This window comes from Hyalella azteca, unplaced genomic scaffold (genome assembly GCF_000764305.2).
Source record: "Hyalella azteca isolate HAZT.00-mixed unplaced genomic scaffold, Hazt_2.0.2 contig7398, whole genome shotgun sequence".
In the NCBI taxonomy this organism is placed as follows: domain Eukaryota; kingdom Metazoa; phylum Arthropoda; class Malacostraca; order Amphipoda; family Hyalellidae; genus Hyalella; species Hyalella azteca.
In genome coordinates, this window is record NW_025937524.1 from 649938 (window position 1) to 672565 (window position 22628).

General features: G+C 44.8%; 1 protein-coding gene across 1 annotated transcript in view; it reads right to left on the bottom strand.

Moving 5' to 3' along the window:
• LOC108673139 overlaps positions 1–22628 on the bottom strand; it is a 46722-nt gene that overhangs the window by 12257 nt on the left and 11837 nt on the right. Inside the window, exons 3-27 of the mRNA XM_018160924.2 lie at positions 22225–22383; positions 20670–20780; positions 19839–19995; positions 19405–19532; positions 17242–17398; positions 16726–16820; positions 16073–16188; positions 15303–15465; positions 15070–15191; positions 13839–13998; positions 13316–13501; positions 11336–11950; positions 9219–9335; positions 8649–8819; positions 7944–8031; positions 7430–7602; positions 6986–7137; positions 6842–6863; positions 5144–5449; positions 4563–4635; positions 3642–3853; positions 2708–2846; positions 1908–1966; positions 1440–1585; positions 661–775 (exon numbers count right to left, since the gene is read on the bottom strand). Of these exons, the coding sequence (XP_018016413.2) occupies positions 661–775; positions 1440–1585; positions 1908–1966; positions 2708–2846; positions 3642–3853; positions 4563–4635; positions 5144–5449; positions 6842–6863; positions 6986–7137; positions 7430–7602; positions 7944–8031; positions 8649–8819; positions 9219–9335; positions 11336–11950; positions 13316–13501; positions 13839–13998; positions 15070–15191; positions 15303–15465; positions 16073–16188; positions 16726–16820; positions 17242–17398; positions 19405–19532; positions 19839–19995; positions 20670–20780; positions 22225–22383 (3942 nt within the window). The remainder of the gene's footprint in view (positions 1–660; positions 776–1439; positions 1586–1907; positions 1967–2707; positions 2847–3641; positions 3854–4562; positions 4636–5143; positions 5450–6841; positions 6864–6985; positions 7138–7429; positions 7603–7943; positions 8032–8648; positions 8820–9218; positions 9336–11335; positions 11951–13315; positions 13502–13838; positions 13999–15069; positions 15192–15302; positions 15466–16072; positions 16189–16725; positions 16821–17241; positions 17399–19404; positions 19533–19838; positions 19996–20669; positions 20781–22224; positions 22384–22628) is intronic.

Consider the following 22628-nt stretch of genomic DNA (forward strand, 5'->3'; position numbering starts at 1 on the left):
GCACCTGCCATGAGCAGCAGCGCACTTGCCATGAGCAGCTGTGCACCTGCCATGAGCAGCAGTGCACCTGCCATGAGCAGCAGCGCACTTGCCATGAGCAGCTGTGCACCTGCCATGAGCAGCTGTGCACCTGCCATGAGCAGCAGCGCACTTGCCATGAGCAGCTGTGCACCTGCCATGAGCAGCAGTGCACCTGCCATGAGCAGCAGCGCACTTGCCATGAGCAGCTGTGCACCTGCCATGAGCAGCAGTGCACCTGCCATGAGCAGCAGCGCACTTGCCATGAGCAGCTGTGCACCTGCCATGAGCAGCTGTGCACCTGCCATGAGCAGCAGCGCACTTGCCATGAGCAGCTGTGCACCTGCCATGAGCAGCAGCGCACTTGCCATGAGCAGCAGCGCACTTGCCATGAGCAGCAGCGCACTTGCCATGCTATCCGAGACCTTTGATGGTTAGTGTGTGACTGCTAAAGCAAAACAGCAGTCAAAAGATGAATATACAGCAGTATGAGCTGCAATACAGCAGTCAAGAGTTGGACTGTACTGCAGAATAATATACAGCAGTATGAATATACAGCAGTATGAGCTGCAATACAGCGGTCAAGAGATGGACAGCCATCAAGAGTTGGACAGCAATAATTAGGCCAGCAGATGGACGCACCCGTACGGCAGGTAGAGCGCTCCGAGTAGAAGAAGTCTCTGTCCACCAGCAGGGCGTTTGGGCCGCCAACGGTGGTCGTGTGGTCGGCACTGAGCGAACACTCGCGTCTGAAGGACTGATGGACATAATTAGGATTAAAATAAATTATCGTCTTAAGAACTGATGGACATAATAAAGATTAAAAATGAATTCTCGTCTGAAGAACTGAGTTAGCACTGCACCTGGTAGTTGTAGCTGTGGCAGTGCAAGTCTCATGAGCTAGACCAGCACCTGGTAGTTGTAGCTGTGGCAGTGCAAGTCTCATGAGCTAGACCAGCACCTGGTAGTTGTGGCTGTGGCAGGACAAGTCTCGTGAGCTAGACCAGCACCTGGTAGTTGTAGCTGTGGCAGGACAAGTCTCAAGAGCTAGACCAGCACCTGGTAGTTGTAGCTGTGGCAGGACAAGTCTCAAGAGCTAGACCAGCACCTGGTAGTTGTAGCTGTGGCAGGAGAAGTCTCATGAGCTAGACAAGCACCTGGTAGTTGTAGCTGTGGCAGGAGAAGTCTCATGAGCTAGACCAGCACCTGGTAGTTGTAGCTGTGGCAGGACAAGTCTCATGAGCTAGACCAGCACCTATGAGCTAGACCAGTACCTGGTAGTTGTAGCTGTGGCAGGACAAGTCTCAAGAGCTAGAACAGCACCTGGTAGTTGTAGCTGTGGCAGGACAAGTCTCAAGAGCTAGACCAGCACCTGGTAGTTGTAGCTGTGGCAGGAGAAGTCTCAAGAGCTAGACCAGCACCTGGTAGTTGTAGCTGTGGCAGGAGAAGTCTCGCTCTCCGTCGCAATATCGCTGGCACTCGTCCCGGTCGAAGACGTTGGTAAAGAAGCGGTCGAAGTATGGCAAGAAGCGGCCCTCTAGATCGCTGTACTCGCAGTTGGGAGGATCTGCAGTAATTAAATCACGGCATAAGAGACGAGAATGAACATGGATTAAAACTTTACCCTCTGCCTGATCACAAAAAGCCGCGGGTAGCTCATCAAACACTGGAAGCTTTTCAAGCACAGAAAGATGATAGGAGCTCTTGAAAAATTGATTAATAGGACTAAAAACTATACAAATTGTAAATGAATTGTGCTGCAAAATATTTGGCTTTGTAGGTGCAGTGCAACAGCAATTGACAAGTCATAGCGCGAAAGTTTCCAGAGATTTTTTCGTGACGTTTATGAATGGGACTAAATGGTCGTTAAAAGATCCAAGCGGCAAAACTTGCAATCCTGTACCTCTCTACAACTACGCGTGATGGCTGCTTAGGTCTCTTAGCAAGTCTAAGTTGACAATTCATAAGCCTTAGGCGATACCTCCCCAATGAAGATATACAAGCGTCGTACATCATGCAATACCGTCACCATGGAAGTGTCCAAGCGTCGTATATTAGGCAATATGTCACCATGGAAGTGTACAAGCGTCGTACATTAGGCGATACCGTCACCATGGAAGTGTACAAGCGTCGTACATCATGCAATACCGTCATCATTGAAGTGAACAAGCGTCGCACATCATGCAATACGTCACCAGGGAAGTGTACAAGCGTCGTACATCATGCAATACGTCCCCGTGGAAGTGTACAAGCGTCGTACATTAGGCAATACCGTCACCATGGAAGTGTACAAGCGTCGTACATCATGCAATACGTCCCCGTGGAAGTGTACAAGCGTCGTACATCATGCAATACGTCACCAGGGAAGTGTACAAGCGTCGTACATCATGCAACACGTCACTATGGAAGTGTACAAGCGTCGTACATCATGCAACACGTCACTATGGAAGTGTACAAGCGTCGTACATCATGCAATACGTCACCAGGGAAGTGTACAAGCGTCGTACATCATGCAATACGTCACCAGGGNGACACATCGCCTGCTACTAACCTGAAGGGCAGGTCAACAGCCTGCAGACACATCGCCTGCTACTAACCTGAAGGGCAGGTCAACAGCCTGCAGACACATCGCCTGCTACTAACCTGAAGGGCAGGTCAACAGCCTGCAGACACAGCGCCTACTACTAACCTGCAGGGCAGGTCAACAGCCTGCAGACACAGCGCCTGGCAGAGCGTTCTCGTAGGCACGCTAGGCACCAGACGGCCCGGGAGCTCCAAGTCGTAGCCAGGCACGCGAACGTAGGTCCATGCTTTGCCGCACGTGCGCTCTGCGTGGGCACGAGGCACGTTACTAAATAAATTAGCAGCACAAGAAGAGATACGGTGAAGTTACGCAATAAATTAGTAGCACAAGAAGAGATACGATGAAGTTACGCAATAAATTAGCAGCACAAGAAGAGATACGATGAAGTTACGCAATAAATTAGCAGCACAAGAAGAGATATGAAGAAGTTACGCAATAAATTAGCAGCACAAGAAGAGATACGAAGAAGTTACGCAATAAATTAGCTGCGCAAGAAGAAATAAGATGAAGTTACGCAATAAATTAGCAGCAAAAGAAGAGATACGATGAAGTTACGTAATTAATTAGCAGCACAAGAAGAGATACGGTGAAGTTACGCAATAAATTAGCAGCACAAGAAGAGATACGATGATGAACTGGATACGAGGTATGTTAGTGGACGTAGGCATGCCGAGCACTCGTAAAATAGACATAATTTAATGATGTGTACACAAATGAAAGTGAATACAGTAAACCAAAAAATTTAGCTAATAAAAACAATTGGCGGTAGCAGAAGTACCTTCATATTTTAAAGTAATCAAATATTAGTCTGGCCCACATAAGTCATTCTGGGCAGCTGCAATTCGTACATTTTAATTATAAATGAAAATCTGGTAGAGCATTCGCTCCACCAGATTTTGTTTCTGCGAGAATCTAAATTTTCTCGTAGTAGGAGACCCTGCAACACTCACCAGGTATGCAGACCTTCTCGTAGTAGGAGACCTGCAACACTCACCAGGTATGCAGACCTTCTCGTAGTAGGAGACCCTGCAACACTCACCAGGTATGCAGACCTTCTCGTAGTAGGAGACCTCTGGTGCGGGCGACAGCGCGGTCCCGGTGGCGGCGGCCGAGCGGTCGAGGGCGAAGCAGCGCTGAGCGGAGGACCGGGATGTCTCGATGGACATGGCAGCGCAGGCGCCGCTGCGGCGGTCACACTCGCGCAGACAGTCGATGGTCACGCCCAACTGGTCAGGCGCCTCCACTTCTTCTCTGCTCAGTCAGGACGGCCGTGCAATAATAAATGTTGGCTATCAAACCGATCTGAGGTGAGAGCTAACTAGCGCGGGATGGTTGTTCATGGTATGGCAGCTGATCAAATTAACAGTCAAGATGATGTCAAAATGGGGTTGCACTATCTGATAACCTTACTTATCTTTAGCTGACAGTTAGATACGAGTAGGCAGCTGAACATGAGGACTTTAAAATTTGTTTAGTTATTTGGTAACGCCTATTGCACGTTCATCATCTAGCGATTCTCAACTTGAAAAAGAGGTGCAGAACTTAAGATAATTGTGAAAATAAACCAAATCGTAGCTATTATCAACATGGAATATATAGGGCCTTTTTAGCGCATTTTCTCATTTGTTGAAAAATGCGTTATTGTGCTAGTCATGTCCGTCCGTCCGTGACTTCACGGACGGACGGACATGAGAAAATGCGCTCTCTGTCACTCACTGCAGCGAGTACTGATCTAATAATTTAAAGCGAGTACTGATCTAATTCTTATATCGACGTGAGAACAAATCTCGTCAGTGAATTTACTTTCCTTATTTTTAAACGAAATACTACTATCATTATGATTTAGTACTTGATATTCATCCATGGACCAACTTTCAAATGAATGACTAATAATAAATCATAACATTTTAGTCACTGAGTTTCAACCATGCCAATATAGGGTGACCCAAAGGACCCTAACCTCCTGGCGCCTCGGAAGTCGACTCCCATGATCTTGTCGTAGGTCAGCGAGAAGCGGCAGTCAAGCAGCGAGCCTGAGACAATATAATTTGTTTTGTAGCTTTTTAACAACATATGATCAATTCTGGTAGGAATAGCATTGAGAGAAATTATTCACGTGATCCTTGCTTGGCAAAGACAACCTTTAAATTATACAGGTCATCCCGACTTTGGTACGAATGAGGAAAAAACAAATTTATCTTGCAGTCATCTTGATTGACACCATGAAGGAAAAATGATCACTGATAGCATAAACTTAGTCAATCAGAACACGATTCAATGAAGGCAGAAAATGGATATCTGCCTGAAGAACCGACTGTTCAGAACTTTTTTTTCCTAATAATCACCATCATTTGATTACAAATAAATTGGAATTATTCAAACGTCAGCAAAGTAGCACTACCATTGAGGTGAATATAGTAAATAGCATAACCATTGAGGTGAGTAGAGTTCCCCAACCACAAATTCAAAATCTCCAACACTATCCGGCATAGTGCCGAACTAAAAATTCTGTTCCAATACTTTCATAAGCAGCTCACTCACCAACTCCACCGAAACTTCCTCCTGTTCCTCCAAATGCCCCAGCTGCTCCACCAATGCCACCTCCGGATCCTCCAAAACTTCCTCCTGTTCCTGAAGATCCACCAAAACTGCCACCAGATCCTCCAAAACTTCCGCCAGATCCTCCAAAACTGCCGCCAGATCCTCCAAAACTTCCTCCGGTCCCTGTAAAGCCACTACTACCTGATCCTCCAGATCCTCCAATGGTGCCACCGGAGCCACCGATGCCACCACCGGATCCACCAAAACTACCACCAGAACCACCAGATCCAGTGAAGGTTCCTCCACCTGTGAACCAAGCAATGAATGAGTCAACATCAGATCGACCTAAATCGGTGATTGTCAACCAAATAATTGAAAGATTGTTCAAAAAAACGGTGTAAAACGATTGATAAACCATATGATTACTGTTCTCAACGTAGTTTGGATTTTAAAAGGGAAATAACGACTGAACCCGTGTTAGATGTTCACTCTATTTAGCCCCGATTGCATCAGGTGTTTTTTCTTGACCTGAGCCATCTTGCCTGCCATGCTGGTGGTTGAAATGTTTCGATTGACGAGCGTCCGGCTTTATAAGTTTATTTAATTTCTTTTGTTAATAACAATAAATTAGTTTCCGTCAGTGTATACAGCTTCTTTTTATATACTACAAGAGAGTCATACTTGCGTACTACATCCTACTACAAGAGAGCCATCTGGAACGTAGCGAACTTAGTACGGCATGTGGGAGAGAGCTCTACTAGTGTCTGGAAGGTAGAGAGCTCTGTATGGCAGATGGTAGAGAGCTCTACTAGTGTATGGAAGGTAGAGAGCTTAGTATGGCAGGTGGTAGAGAGCTCTACTGGTGTCTGGAAGGTAGAGAGCTTAGTGCGGCAGGAGGTAGAGAGCTTAGTGCCGCAGGTGGTAGAAAGCTCTACTAGTGTCTGGAAGGTAGAGAGCTTAGTGCGGCAGGTGGTAGAGAGCTCTACTAGTGTTCGGAAGTTGCCAGGTTTGCGCACGTAAGCTAGTCAACTGTTTTCTCCGAATCACTGAGCCGTCCGATTGCGATCAGATAAATAATCATATAATGACTGAAATGGAATTGGTTAAGATTGTACAGGTTCTTCGCTAAAAGTCAACACTATCCTACTCCTGCCAAAAAATCACGTGCTTTTCAACTACAGACAACATGTTCCTCACAGACTGCACGCGAGCTCTCATTCAGGAGTTAGAGGAACACAATAAAAATTTACACATAAATGAATTAAGCCAAAAGCACGCAAATGAGTGAATAGATCACCACCTTATAACTTGAATCATAATTTAAACATAAAGTAGAGCAGAGCACAAAAAATCTAATGAAACACTTAAACAATCGACATCAACAATTAACAGTAAAATGTGTAGTTTCAGCTATTTATGAAGCAATAATATGAATCAAATTTGTAATGCTTGTAGTAAGGTGGCTCTGACTAAAGAAAAAACAGTTATTTGAATTTATGAAGAAAACTGCGAGTGAAACATGTAGCCAACAAGTTTAGAGCTCAATAGCTAACCCTGTATGAAGAGATTAAAGAGGAGCATGGTGAGTAGAGAGTAAAGAGAAAACAAAGTGGGTACGGTCCCAGCTGGTGGGTACAGTACCAGCTGGTGAGCACAGTACCAGCTGGTGGGTACAGTACCAGCAGGTGGGTACAGTACCAGCAGGTGGGTACAGTACCAGCTGGTGAGNCATCTGACTGAGGAAGCCCACTCACCTGACTGAGGAGGTCCACACACCTGACTGAGGAAGCCCACACACCTGACTAAGGAAGCCCACACACCTGACTGAGGAAGTCCACTCACCTGACTGAGGAAGGAGTAAGCCCTGCAGTTGAAGGAGGTCTCGAGATCACACGCCCTCTGGCAGGCGAGGTCGCTGAAGACGTTCGTGGCCTTGGTGACGTAGATGAGGAAGCGGTCGCGCTGGTTGTTGATGTAGGAACATCCCGTAGCTCCTGCGGGGTCATAGGCCTTGAGAACAACAGGTGCATAATTCATAGTTCATTCTTCTCATACCTATATCTGTTTGCAATGAAGTATTCAGTTATTTGTTTCGTGGGAATGATAGAATGGGGGATTTAAAGTAGGTTTTGATACAAAAATCTATTATAATGCTGTAACTGTGATTATGACTGCGAATTTTAAAAATCCCGAAAGGAGATGTAAAATCATGCATTCGTGTTTTGCAGTTCTCTTAAGCTTATAGTAGCAGGGTAATTGTATCGTCACTACACAATGACGGCTCACGTCTAGTGCACTGGTTCTCCATGTAGTCGCTGGTGAGGGAGGCGACGAAGGCGGTGGGCTTGGAGTATCGGTCGTGTTCGGACATGCGACAGGTTTTGGTGTCGTAATCGTAGGACACCGAGCGACACTCAAAGCGACGCTCGCTCAGACAACGGTCCATGCAGTCATCCTTGCTGGCATGGGTAAAATTACGCCCATTATAGACAAAAATTGGGCATCAAGGGTAATACGTAGGTATTGAAGACAAAAATTTGGCATAAAGGGTAAGTCGAATGATACAATGTAAAAATACAAAATCTACCGAGGACAAAGTTTCTATTAGATGAGCCTTTCAAGCTCATTGTTCAATAGATATACCTACTTTTAATGGACCATTACTGAGTCTTACCTACGAACAAATAATTTACCACCCCGAAACGAGACCCATAGGACAATGAATGAACATAATTTCCTTTCTATGAACATAATTCCCTTGCGAAGTTGCGAGCTGTTCACTTATGATGCTGCATCCCACCTGATCCTGTCGAGGGTGTGCACCTCTTGGCCGCGCAGCTCAAAGTTCGGCACGCGCTCGAAGGTCCACATGAGACCGCAACCACCGTCTGCATGAGCACACAGACATCACCTCGAATTGTGTATTACTGTATCATAAACATCAAATTATTCTTATTAATTAATACAAAAGAAGCAGTATGCTGCAATGAAATAAATGAGCTGGACAACTTTTCAATTATAAACTGACTGCTAAAGACAAATTTATATAGCCCACAAGCTACTGAATTTATTTATTTGTCCCAATACTCACTGAAAAAAATAGGAAATTCGTCATAAAAAGGTGTAGAAAATTAATGTTGGAAAACACGTTTTTCTTCGCAGAAAAAATGTGATTATTTTTGATATGGCATTAATGTTTCAGTCGCATATCAATGAAGATGAAGTCACAGCCGCTCTCGGCTCCCAGCAACGAAACCAGAGCAAAGCAGCACAACAATTAAAACACTTCCAGCAAGTGCTGGCCTACAGGAAGTACAGACCATCGCAGCCATCAGCTGCAGCATGAGGCTGAGCAAAACAATGCTTAGAAAGTCAAGGCCAACTCACTGCTGAAGCAACTCACCGCTGAGACAAACTCACTGCTGAGGCCAACTCACTGCTGAGGCCAACTCACTGCTGAGGCCAACTCACCGCTGAGGCAAACCCACTGCTGAGGCCAACTCACTGCTGAGACAGAGGCCCTCGTAGTGATCAGCCCCCGCGTAGGGCACGAGGTCGTCGGGTTGGGAGGACGCGGCGGTAGCGAGGCCGTTGCACTCGTAGCGGTTGTGGTCCAAGTTGACGGCCACGCACTCCAGCTCGTTGCTGCACCGCCGCAAACACTCCGACGTGATGCCTGACGCCAAAATGTCAACACTGAATGCTTACAAAATTATGGGTTAAATGCATAGATAAATTCTTCTATGTTCTCGACCATTGTGAATTAGGCCATGGGCCTATATCTTCAACGCCGACACTTCTATTCTATTCTAAATGATTAATAAGCATTCAGACTACCGGGGCAGTGAACTACTTACGTGTCCATCAAGCGGTCCATAATGTTTGTATCAGAGACAAGAGGGTTGAGCCCTTACCTGGGCTGCAGGAGGAGTAGAGTAGGAAGGTACCTTAACAGGGCTGCGGGAGTAGAGTAGGAAGGTTGAGCACTTACCTGGGCTGCGGGAGGAGTAGAGTAGGAAGGTTGAGCCCTTACCTGGGCTGCGGGAGGAATAGAGTAGGAAGGTTGAGCTCTTACCTGGGCTGCGGGAGGAGTAGAGTAGGAAGGATCGCACTTGGTCCAGTTGGTAGCCCGTCACCTTAACGTAGGTGAGGCGGCCGAGGCGACATCGGTTCGCTGAGAAAGAAAAGCCTCCTGTGTTGTTGACTTGCCCAGGAGCGTGAAGAATGAAGTGTGCGTGTGGCATGAGTGGCAGAACAGAGTGAGAGGAGCAGGTGGAATGACGAGTGTTGTGGGGTCCGAGAGGCTTGAAGGATATGGAGTGTGCGTTTGGTATGAGTGGCAGAACAGAGTGAGAGGAGCAGGTAGCATGACGAGTGTTGTGGGGTCCGAGAGGCTTGAAGAATGGAGTGCGCGTTTATGCCACGAGCAAATCAAACTGAATGTTTGGTATGAGTGGCGTGGGAAATTTGGAAATTTTCGGGTGGGAAAATTCGAGAAAGAGATGAAGAATGTGTCGCGGGAGTGGTTTTGCGAAATTCAGAGAAGGTTTTCAAGGATTGTGAAGTGACGAATTATTTCGAAATGATGAGCCTCAATCAATTGAAATGGATGAAGAATACTTCTTGATCAGCGAAGGAACGACAAATAAGAGGGAAATATGTAAGTAGAAGGTGAGAGCGTATTTTTTTGCAATATAACACAGCAAGTTTTTCTTCAAACAAATACAAGTGGATCAACAAATTTCATCATTTGAGCACTAGGAAAAACGTAACGTACGATAACATCAAACAATGAGATGTATGAATTCAATTTATATTCCACGCTTAATGGAAATACAAGCACATTTGTTTCAGCGAGAAAGATGCACGCAAGGAACATTCGGATGCACAGTGTCAACCATTGGTGCAGAGGTGAATGGTTATTAATAATGTGGATGAGAACAACAAGATCAGGAGCCAATTAGAGAACGCCGAACAGAACACGTCCCAAACAAAATTTTTGGTAAACAACCACCCAAGAGTAATGGATTTGTAAAATTGCATCCAAGAAATTAAATTTGAAGTAGAAAAATAATTAAACCAACAAGAGAAATGTTCCCAAAAATAAACGGATGATGACGGACAATATTAATGGGAAACGAAGAAGCATGGATGCGCATTACGCGGAGAAGAATGCAAATTGTGCCCGATGTTTTAGAAGAAATACCGGGATTAGAAGATGATAACAGATCATGCAATGCAAGACATTGTACGTTATCGGTAGATGATTGCAGATCGAGGAATTATGATTGACGTGATTGGTGATGAACGTCATGAGTGTCGTCGCAGAGACGCCCAGGAACCGATGGAAGGAAGAAGGAATAAAAATTATGTTAGAATACAAAGAAATTCTACAAGCCAGGTGGTATATATATATGGGTTTACGGGTACGGCACTACGTCTGTTTATTGGACTCACATGCAGTTAATTGATTTTGGGTTAGCACTGCGTAGCCAAATATATTGATTATCAAACACGAGTGTAAAACGGAACACTTTCGTCAGCCCAAGTTAAATAAATGCATTGCAGTTCTGCATATAAGCTATATAACATTTTATTATAAAGCTAACGCTTAAATAAAGTAAAAGGACCCATAGCTTGCTATTACATTATTCTCATTATTACCACACCAAGATCGTCAAACTATTCAGTGATGAGAATTTCAGCAAAAACGAAAGCATGCACAATTCCTTTAGAGTACAGAGCCGAGTTGTCACGATCTGTGATCTCAATATCTGTTATTTTTCATTAAGTTAAGATGATCCCGAACATATAAATAAAGAAGAGAAACTAGTAACAATTTCAATTTACTAATTTTCTCTGACCGTTCCTCCTCACTCAATCACAAGACCGGAACAAGCAATGCTTGATCACCGCATCAGACGTCAGAGCAAAAGAAATCTGTCACAACTAGATTAGTTACGAGAACTGCGGAAAGGGCAAATTGAGATACGAGGTATTAAACAACAAATTAAACAGAACCAAACTAATAACAAACACAATTTTGATGAAGTGAGCATATTCATTCTGGCCCTGAGGTTGAGTGAAGCAGGTTGTCAGGAAATGCAGCCTGAACTACGAACTTCAGATCGTGACAACGCGTTTCTTTTTAAGCTAGTATTTAGTGTAGGTCAACTCCACCATTGCACCCACCTGGCGGTCCCAAGGAGTTAGTTCCACTTCCATAGCCACCAATACCCACACCATAACTGCCCCCAATTCCACCACCTGATCCACCACCTGATCCTGATGGCGGTCCAACAGCACCCCCAGGCCAGCCGCCTGGCCAAATGTCAGGTCCACCTACAGGTCTTCCACCTCCAGGCCTTCCACCTCCAGGTCTTCCACCTCCAGGTCTTCCACCTCCAGGTCTTCCACCTCCAGGAATTCCACCTCCAGGTCTTCCTCCACCTGGCGTACCACCTCCAGGTGTTCCTCCACCAGGCGTACCACCTCCAGGTGTTCCTCCACCAGGCGTACCACCTCCAGGTATTCCTCCACCAGGCGTACCACCTCCAGGTATTCCTCCACCAGGCGTACCACCACCAGATGTTCCTCCACCAGGTGTTCCACCATTAGTCGTACCACCACCAGGCGTACCACCTCCAGGAGTTCCACCACCAGAGGTGCCTCCTCCTGGAGTTCCACCACCTGGTGTACCACCACCTGGAATGCCCCCTCCAGGAACGCCACCTCCAGAGTCGCAGCTGCGCTCGAAGTAGTTCGTCCCAGGTCGGTTCTCGATCGCGTTACTGATGCCTGCAGACGCTGTGGTCGGGAGTGTGAGAAGCGTAAGTGTACAACAAAGAAACGGTGTGCATCCCAAACCAATCATCAGTGAACCCACGTACTACTGTACTAGTCACAATCCAATCAGCATCAGACTAACGAAATAGTCATGAACCAATCGAGGCGGTAAACTAACGACCAGACCCGAACAAACCGGGCAGCAAACTAACAGCATTGACACGAACAAACCGGGAAACAAACTAACCGAATTGACACAAACCAATCTGGCAGCAAATTAACGACATTGCCCCGAACCAATCGGACAGCGAACTAACGACATCGTCACGAATCAATCGGACAACAAACTAACGGCATTGACACGAACCAATCGGACAGCAAACTAACGACATTGTCACTAATCAATCGGACAGCAAACTAACGACATTATCACGAATCAATCGGGTAGCGAATTAACGACATTGACAAGAAGCAATCAGACAGCAAACTAACGACATTATCACGAATCAATCGGATAGCAAACTAACGACATTGTCAGTAATCAATCGGGCAGCAAACTAACGACAATGACAAGAAGCAATCAGAAAGCAAACTAACGACATTGTCTCTAATCAATCGGGCAGCAAACTAACGAAATCGACACGAATCAATCGGGCAGCAAACTAACGAAATTGACACGAATCAATCGGGCAGCACACTATCGACATTGACAAGAACCAATCGGATATCAAACTATCGGCATTAACACGGAACAAACGGACATCATACTAACAAAAAATGCAATGCTCAAAAATAAGAAAGAAAGAACGCATTGTTAAAAGAAAAATGTCCGTTAGTGCAACTAAATCTCGCAATCTCCTGCAAGGTTTTGATTTTTTTTTTCGTCCGAGAGGAATTGTACAGCCCTCAGCGATGAATTAGCTGGTAGTAGATCTAAATTTTCTAATGTTGTAAGGAACGAAAACAATTATTTTCTTTTAATTTTAAACTTGATTGGGTTTTTGCTGGAGCAGTCTACACTCAATCTTCTTTAGAACTGATCATCTCAAGGCTTCGCCCCGAATAAATACAAAAATCATTTATATTGAACATTAATATTCAGAAATTCTGTTCCAGTTATTGCGTAAACACTGATCAATCAAATGAGCTGCAGTGATTCATGGAACTTCATCCCAGCTAACGTAATTTCAAAGGCTTTGAAATGTCAACCAATGACCTTGCCCAATTGGCAAACCAAGTTAGAAAGATATTGTGCCACACAAATGTTAGCATAGAGCAATGGAGTACCTCACTCCTATCACGCCTGAGATATATTATGCCACACAAATGTTGACTGAGTGGCTAACACTAATAAACTCAAATGTATTAATTAGTTGAATATCTTACTCTTGTCGTCGCCTGAGATGAAGCACTGCGACACCACGGAGAAGAAGGCAAAAGAGCGGCAGGTGAATGCGCTGTAGTCGCTGCACTGTCGCTCACACGCCGCTTCCGACCCCACGTTGGAGATCAGAGCGTCCCGGTAGCGCGGATACGCGTTGGGCGTCTCGACGTAGGGGCACGCTTGCTCTTCTGCCGCATCCAACGGGTTCATATTAATTAGCATCAACATTCATTATTAATGAACAATCGATGCACTCGTTGCTTCACTCCAATCGTTGGCTTGCACCACTCACACCAGGCACCCCATTGCCACGGCTTACACCACTACCATCCAGGCACCCCGTTGGCTCGCACCACTAGCCCCAAGCACTCTATTGGCTCACACCACTCACTCCAGGCTCCAAAACTCCAGTGAAAATATCAATGGGGCACACTTGTTCTCCGAGTAGTGCGAGTACTCTATGGTTCGCATCACCCACCTCGGGCAGACTGGTTCTCCAAGTACTCTATGGTTCACAGCACTCACCTCGAGCACATTGGTTCTCCAGGTACTCCATAGAAGGCGAGGGGGAGGCGGAGAAGTCGCGGGGAGAGCTGCGTCGATCGCTGCGGCTGAGGCGGCACTCGAGCGTCGCCGTGTCGTACTCAGCGGAGCGGCAGTTGAACGAGCGCTCCATGAGACACGCCTGCGACCAGACACTAGAGCGTGATGGCTGCGTACTGAATGTGTTGTGTACGTAAGTTGATAACTAGTTATGTTAGAACCTGACACTAGAGCGTGATGGCTGCGTAGTGATTGTGTTGTGTACGTAAGTTGATAACTAGTTATGTTAGAAACTGACTCTAGAGCTCGATGGCTGCGCATTTAATGTGTGAGTAATGCACCCGAGTCAACAATAGTCAACAATACACCAGAGTCAACAATACTGAACCAAACAAAGCTAACGTTTTAAGCTTAAACCTACCCTCAGATAATCTGGTAAACCCTGGAGTAAAGCAATACTCATGAAGATGGTTGCTGTGTCGTCAATTTGCAGTAAATGGTTTATACTTTATAGGCAGTCACTAATGGAGGGCTGATCGCATTCACCCATTCGATGGAGCAGACGCGGTTTCAGTCAGATACTCAGAAACAGAGCACTATAAATCTCTACTTATTACTTGAGAACGATGCATCATTGTACAAGTGTGAACTTAACCAATCCTTTTGTCATCGACGGAAAATCGAGCAATTATTATCATTCAATTCGAAAAATTTTGGGACTGCATTCCATGACATCAAATTGCGCAGGTAAATTGGCATTAAAGTAAGTAAGTAAGTTTCTCAATTTCTTAAATTAAGAGTTATTGACTAACTTTGTTATGATGGTTGCTAACATCGGCAAACATTAGTAATTTCTCGTGTACCCCACAAGGGAGGCGAAAACGCTGTTTGACCCAGATTATGACTTATAATACTTTGTACTGTATCACCATAAGTGAGTCACCTCGACGCAGTAGCCCCGACAACGGTACTTGACCCAGATTATGACTGCATCACCAAAAGTGAGTCACGTCAATGCATTAGTCCCGACAACGGTGCTTGACCCAGATTATTAATTGCATCATCACAAGTGAGTCACGTCAATGCATTAGTCCCGACAACGGTGCTTGACCCAGATTATGACTGCATCACCAAAAGTGAGTCACGTCGATGCATTAGCCCCGACAACCGTACTTGACTCAGATTATGAATTGCACCACCCTAAGTGAGTCACCTCGATGCAGTCGCGCCGCGCTTCCACGCGCGGGATGACGCGGTCGTTGTTGCCGCGCAGCTCCCGGCCGATGACGCGCTCGAACTGCCAGGCGCGTCGCTTGCAGCTCGTAGGTAGGCTCACTGCGGTAGACAAGATTATTTCTCAAGAAGTTTTACAGAAATATTAAGTATTTTTGAAACATTTTCTTGTTTTTAGAGTAATGTTTCATGAAAGACGCCTCGTCATATCACCTCTGACACAGGACTTCTCGAAGTAATTTTTGTTATCCTGGTTGATGAGAGCGTTGACGCGCCCCTGCGAGTTGCGGTCCAGCTTGGAGCATCGCATGCTCGAGTAGTCCACGGAGAATGCCGGGCACTCCGAACCATCCATGAGACATGCCTCGGCGCAGTTCTGCCGGCCAGGCAATACGTTAATATCAGGTGATATTCTTCACATTTATGCACGCAATCATTGGCAGGCGAAAATATTCTAATGAATAGACATCATGCAAAGTGAATAATGGGTCATCAAGCGGGTCATCAAGAGGTTCATCAAGCGGGTCATCAAGAAGGTCATCAATCGGGTCATCAAGCGGGTCACCAAGCGGGTCATAAAGCAGGTCATCAAGAGGTCCTTCAAGCGGGTCATCAATCGGGTCATCAAGCGGGTCATCAAGAGGTCCATCGAGCGGGTCATCAAGAAGGTCATCAAGCGGGTCATCAAGAGGTCCACCAAGCGGGTCATTAAAAGGGGTCCTATCGTACAGGAGATGAACGATCTCCTTGTTCTGCGTCTGATGGGTCGAATGTTTATTGAGTAGAAACTGGCAGCGCATCTAAATACCATTTATGCTATACTGCAAAGTACCATTCGAATAAACCAAAATCCGAGAACGATGAAGGCGAGAAGAGAGACAGAAGCGATGAAGAGCGTGGCAATAACTATGAACATGATAATGGTATTCGACATAACAATCAAGATGTAGGCTTGAAACAAGGCTGGAATTGGCCTGACGCACCTCGGTGATGGCCCTTGCGGCGTCCTGCAGCGCGTACTGCGTCTCGCGTGCGCCACTCAGCACGATGGAGGTGGACTTCTCGTAGATGATGGTGCCGCCCTCACGCTCGCACTGGCCTGATGGTGAACACATCATTATTGTACGGTCAGAGGAGTATCAGAGTGGTATAATTCCTAGACTGATATTAGATGATAGTGCCGCCCTCGCAGTTGCACGAAACTACCGATTCCTAACGGGCTGCGCTCCGCTTTAAATTCTTATATTGGAGTCTTCATATAGAGGCTGCAGGGAACGCGGGGCGAGGAATGCATGAAAAACGTGCGATAACTAAAAAGTAATCAATAATACGTAAAATATATTATGCTAACAAATTTAGCCTAGAGTGCGAAAAACTATTTCGATAATATATTATTCCATATATCTGGGGCGCTGCTGCTTCAAATTCGTAAGATAGAATTGCCTTAAATTGATTTAAAATTTATGGAATATTTTTAATTGCATTGTGTTAGATTAATTACTACCTACTCAACCACATGCTCTAACCTTAAATTAATTTTAAATGTATATTATACTTTTAATTATATTATGATAGATTGATCACTCTCTGTAGTCTAGAACTCAATACACTAGACCCTGGAGCGCCCATCACTCACTGACGGTACACATCTTCTCCCCAGTGATGAGTCCTGGCATGGCCGTGTAGCGCGTGTTGTTCAGAGATATGGAGTCGTCGCCGGACAAGTAGCATCTGTCCACAAACAGCCAAATATTCCGAACAATCATATTCCAAATTACAAGCAAGTCACATTTTTTTTGCTTAAAAATCGTGCTTTGATATGAATTTTCAAGATAAATGTTCATTTGTATTCTTCATAACGTCGTCATTGAAAAACATGTTCATCGACTGAAGTGACATTTCCCGGCGATTCTCAGGGCCACGGGGAATAATTAGCGAGTCAGGCTTTCATCAGATGCCATCGCTGCATGATAATAAAGTATAATACGAAATTTTCGGATAAAAATACTTTCCCAGAATGAAACGGAAAATTATGTCCATAAAAACTGTGTGTAGGCCAGAGAGAATTGTATTTGATTATTTCTGAGGCGGAAGAAATTTGTTTATAAAACTGAATTTTATAAATTCTTAACATAAGAAAGTAATAACACACCTGTTGGTGGCGGCAGCAAAGCTGTAGGACCTGCAATAGAAGGAGCGGGACTTGTCGCAGGAATCTTCGCAGGACGCGCGAGAGTCCGCGAACTCGAGGAGATCCGTGGTGACGACCATCACGTCGTTCATCACCTCGTAGCGGCAATCGGGCAGAGCTGAAACATCATATACCGTATAAATGTATAACATGAGCTGTAAGATGGTATGCTTTATATATGATCTAAACTACACGATACTATGGCTTAATGACGTATGACTTTCTTACCTCTGACACACTAACAAGACGGTCTCACCTCAGACCCAGTAATAAAATGTCTCACCGCTGACAAACTAAAAAGATGTTTCACCTCAGACCCACATTGTGTACCTAAGATTAGGCTCGGTGGAGTAAAAAGTCACAGTGGATAAACAGTACAGTTATAGCTCAGCTAAAGACCAAGAACGAAACCTACAAGCGTTATTTACGAACTACCAGCAATGCTGATTATAAACTGTATGCAAGAGCTCGAAATAAAGCCAAAGAAATCTATCGGAACGCAGTGAACAACTTTGAAAAGAATATTGCCAAAAACGCAAAAAAGAACACGAAAGACTTCTTTTTGTACGCCAGTTTGAAGTGTAAGACAAACGATGGTATTTCTGATTTGAAAGTAGAGCAGCGAAAGATATCCTATGATGAGGGCAAGCTAACGTTTTTAATCGGTTCTTTAGCAGCGTGTTCACAGATGAGAACCTGAACAGTATTCCAGCTATTGAGGAGCACCAGTAAGCTCGAAGTTAATAGGTTTTGAAATACACGAAGAAGAGGTTCTCAAGCGCCTGGTCGTAACGTATCCCAACAAATAATGTGGACCAGACGGGTTTCACCCTAGATTTCTCAAAATATTAGCAACCATCTTGGCCGGCCCTTTGACAGTGTTCTTCCAAAAAACACTGAACGAAGGGACTTTGTCGGCCAATTGGAAAAAAGCTCAAGTGACACCTCTGTTCAAAAAAGTTACAGAAGTAGCCCCGGTCACTATCGCCCTATCAAGCTGACTAGTGTTCTTTGTAAGGTAATGGAATCTGTTGTGAGGGATATGACCTAGATCCCGACTCCTTCCGCGTCTCAATTGCTCTTCGAGTTGGCGCAAATGTATGCGAACCCCACACTTGTCGGTGCGGAAAGCGGATGGATGCACGAGGACTGCATGGCCTTTCTTGTAAGTACAGCGCTGGGCGACATCCAAGACACTCGGCTCTGAACTATGTGATCAGGAGGGCTCTTCAGAGCGCTGGCGTTCCTTCATGCCTTGAACCCGTAGTCGGTGTAGGCCACCATCAGAGGCGTTAAGGTCGGGGCCCTGATCATTGACATGAAACCATTCCCTGTTTTTAATTAATAAAATTAATTCCTTTCTGCTGGAATGGTGAGTGTGAGAGGCCTTTTAAAAAAAATGTGAGGGATAGGATTGTCGATCACTTGACTGTCAACCATCTACTATCAGACTGTCAACATGGTTTTACTGCAGGTAGGTCCTGCACCATAATCTCTTGTTTAATTTGAACGATTGGACTTGCCTGCTGATGAGTCCAATTGTACTTTGTAACTTGCATTTTTCGTGACCACAAGTCACGAAAAATACAAGAATCGGCGACCAGCCACGTCAGGTCTATTCTTCAGCGCCGACATCACCATGATATGATCTAATACGAGCTCGCCTCGGACCCACTTATAAGAGATCTCACCTCTGACATACTAATGAGACTGACTAACCTTTGCCCCACTTATATGACTTACCTCTGACCCACTAATGCGACTCACCTCTGATCCACTAGTACGACTCACCTCTGACCCACTAGTACGACTCACCTCTGACCCACTAATACAATTCACCTCTGACCCACTAATACGACTCACCTCTGACCCACTAGTACGACTCATCTCTGACCCACTAATACGACTCACCTCTGNCTGTCTCTTATACACATCTAGATGTGTATAAGAGACAGCCTCTGACCCACTTATACGACTCACCTCTGACCCACTTATACGACTCACCTCTGACCCACTAATGCGACTCACCTCTGACCCACTTATACGACTCACCTCTGACCCACTAATACGACTCACCTCTGACCCACTAATGCGACTCACCTCTGACCCACTAATACGACTCACCTCTGACGCACTGGTTCTCTAAGTAGTCCACGCCAGAGGCCGGTGAGTACCGGAATGCGTCAGGCTGCGTGCGGCGATCGTCTTGACTGAGACGACACACTCGCCGCGCGGTGTCATACTCCGCTGACCTGCGACAAAAAGGTTTTACTGGCGGCTCAATATTATAATATATAATAACTTCAATCTAACAATATTAATATAATAATAAAAAATAATAATATAATAATAGTACACTGCATCAATTGATCAAAGTGTTCAGACCGGGAAGGAAACTCGTCTTGCGACAAACACGAGCGTCGTAATCAACTCACTCACTTTTACTGTGGGCAACGAAAGTTCTATATGTGTTATAGGAATAAAAATAATCTTTACAGAGTTCAGCTCAGCTAGCGGCAGAAGAGGCATAAGAAAATCTGCACAAAAACCACGCTTACCGACACGTGAAGTCCTGCTCAGTGAGGCAGAGTTCGATACAAGCGTTGCGGGAGTCGACGCTCGGGATGGTCTTGTTGTCGTAGCCGTCCAGGACCGAGTCCGGCACTCGCTCGAACGCCCACAGGCGGTCCGACCCGCACAGCGCTTCGTAGTTGACTGCATCACAATTAGAACAAAAGTTGAAAAAATACGCAAGTACAAATATGGAAACTAAAGTAACACGTACAAGCTTCTATCCATTAACATCAAGAGCACTCAAATGAGTATTTTAAGCATTCCAAAGCATACTAGTACAGATGCTCCTAGAGTTCATCTAGTAGTCTCATGCAATCAGGTAATTAGGGAATAGTTGTTGGTTTCAATAAATTAATTTAGATTTATTCTCATGACGATACGTCGTGCAGAATTTCTAGATATTAATTATTAGTAAACCTGCAAGTTTGGAAAACCTACTCATTAAATTCCAACTCATTCATACAGAACTCTTTAGTATTTGGGAAACACTCGGTTCACAGGTTCCTTCTGACGTTTTCAGCTGGACCTGATATTGTGTACAATCGGCAGTTTTATTGTTCTTTTGACTAATAAAGTTAGGTGTTGTTAGTCTCGATTAGAGTTATTTAAAGTGTACTATTTTGTTGAGACGTCGGTAGATTGTTAACGTGGTCATAACAGCTGTGTGTTGCTGCTAGCTGTTACAGTGGACATATGGGCCCAATCATGATCTGCAGATACATTAGCCGTCTTTTATGTTCATCACGGTTCGAAAACTTACCGTCTGTAGACAAAAACATAATAGTGGACAGGAATGCAGACTGAAAGTAACTTACCACCGCGCAAACAGATTTTCTCGAAGTAGTTGTAGGCCTGGCGAGGGAGCAGAGAGTTGCGTCGCCCCACTGACGTCCGGTCGAACGACACGCATGCGTCCTGCTGGTACGCTGTCAGGACCACGCAATTATTACGTGACATCAACAGGATCATTCGGGAGAGTGAAAAGAAAAAAGTGGCTATGGAAAACTAGATGCCGGGATTAATAAACAAACTAACCTGGAAAGAAACAACCAGTTCAGGAGACTGCAGCCATCGTATCACCTCCTATTACGTGACATCAACAGGATCATTCGGGAGGGTGAAAAATAATAAATGCCTATAGCAAACTAGATGCCGGGAGACCAAATATTGTGTTTTTTTTATGGAGGATGTATTCGTTATACCAAGGAGGATTCAACTAATTTTGTAAGGATCGATTTGGCTTTATAGTCGCACATATGGGAAGGCAACCAAGAATAGTTTGATGGTGGGATGTGTGCGAGAAAAACGGCTCCTCTTAACTTAATTGCTGGTTACATCCTGTGATGGCGTTGATTCTCAATAATTTTCATTAAAATAACAATACGAGTGTAAGATCCTACTCTGGGGCCTTCCTTGCACACAAAATACTTATATCATCACAAATAAAAAGAATAACCTCTTAAGAAGAGGCCTTCATATTTTCAAGGCAGATATATTGAAAACTGCCACAAATTCAACAGCAAGTAATGGGCTTTGATTACACTTTTTGAGTCAAGAATCTAGAGTGTCATTAAAAGCCGTTCAATGCAAACCATGACATTAAAAGGGACGGCGTACAAATGTCCCGTGTTTCCTATGGACAAAATCAGCGCGGTTACAATGCACAGCATCCACGCCTCTTCAAGGCCAGAAAGTGACGAGTAGCAGAGCAAAATTTGCAATAGGAAATTATCTGCAATGGTGACAGCAAGTTACTCACAACCAATTACCGCATGGTAAAAACCTCTGTCAATCACAATCTTCTTTCGCATATAAGTCAGATAATTGACGAAGCATAAAAACATGTCGGTTTTCATATTGGTATTTTCAGAAGCTGTATTTAGTTAAGTATATTAGTGTTGGTACTGAAGAATAGGCTAAGTTTCGACCAATACTTCAGGAACTTAATTCATAAATAGAGTGCGTAAGAATTAAGTCTGAAACATTAGAAGTATTCCCGCGAAAAATAGAAGAGGAACTGCGTTAAAACGACGATGAACCTCACGCAAGATCTCGTCACGCAACGAGCAATATTTATAGCGTCAGCTTATGAAGTTATTCAATACATCGCCGTATATATTATCTCTGATGACGGCTGGTGCGAACGCTCGTCTATGAGAAACCTGAGGTTGACGATTAATAAGAGACATGCGCTATTATCCGGCAAAAAACATGCATGATCATACATTGAACAAGAAGAATTTACTAACGAATCAACAGGATGAATCAACTTACGAATGTCTAATACAATTACGACCCTAAAATTAAACTAAATATAACAGCTTATTAGGAATATAAACAGTTGAATAAATCGACAGGCCTGACACTGACCGACTTGAAAGGACTGGCAGGAGGCGCTGTTTGTGCACAGGTCCTTGCAGGGGCCCGTGATGGAGGACTCAGGCTGCTGCAGTAGAGGCTGCGACGTCTCGGAGAACTCGTAGCTCGTGGTCTTCTCGAAGGCGACTGTGCCGCCGAAACATTGCTGACCTGTGAGGGTCTTTATCATTACAGGGTCTTTATCTTTACAGGGTGAGGGTCTTTATTTTTACAGGGTCTTTATCTCTAAAGGGTGGAGGTCTTTATCTCTACAGGGGTGAGGGTCTTTATCTTTACAGGGGTGAAGGTCTTTATCTTTACAGGGGTGAGGTCTTTATCTCTAAAGGGTGGAAGTCTTTATCTCTACAGGGGTGAGGGTCTTTATTTTTACAGGGGTGAGGGTCTTTATCTTTGCT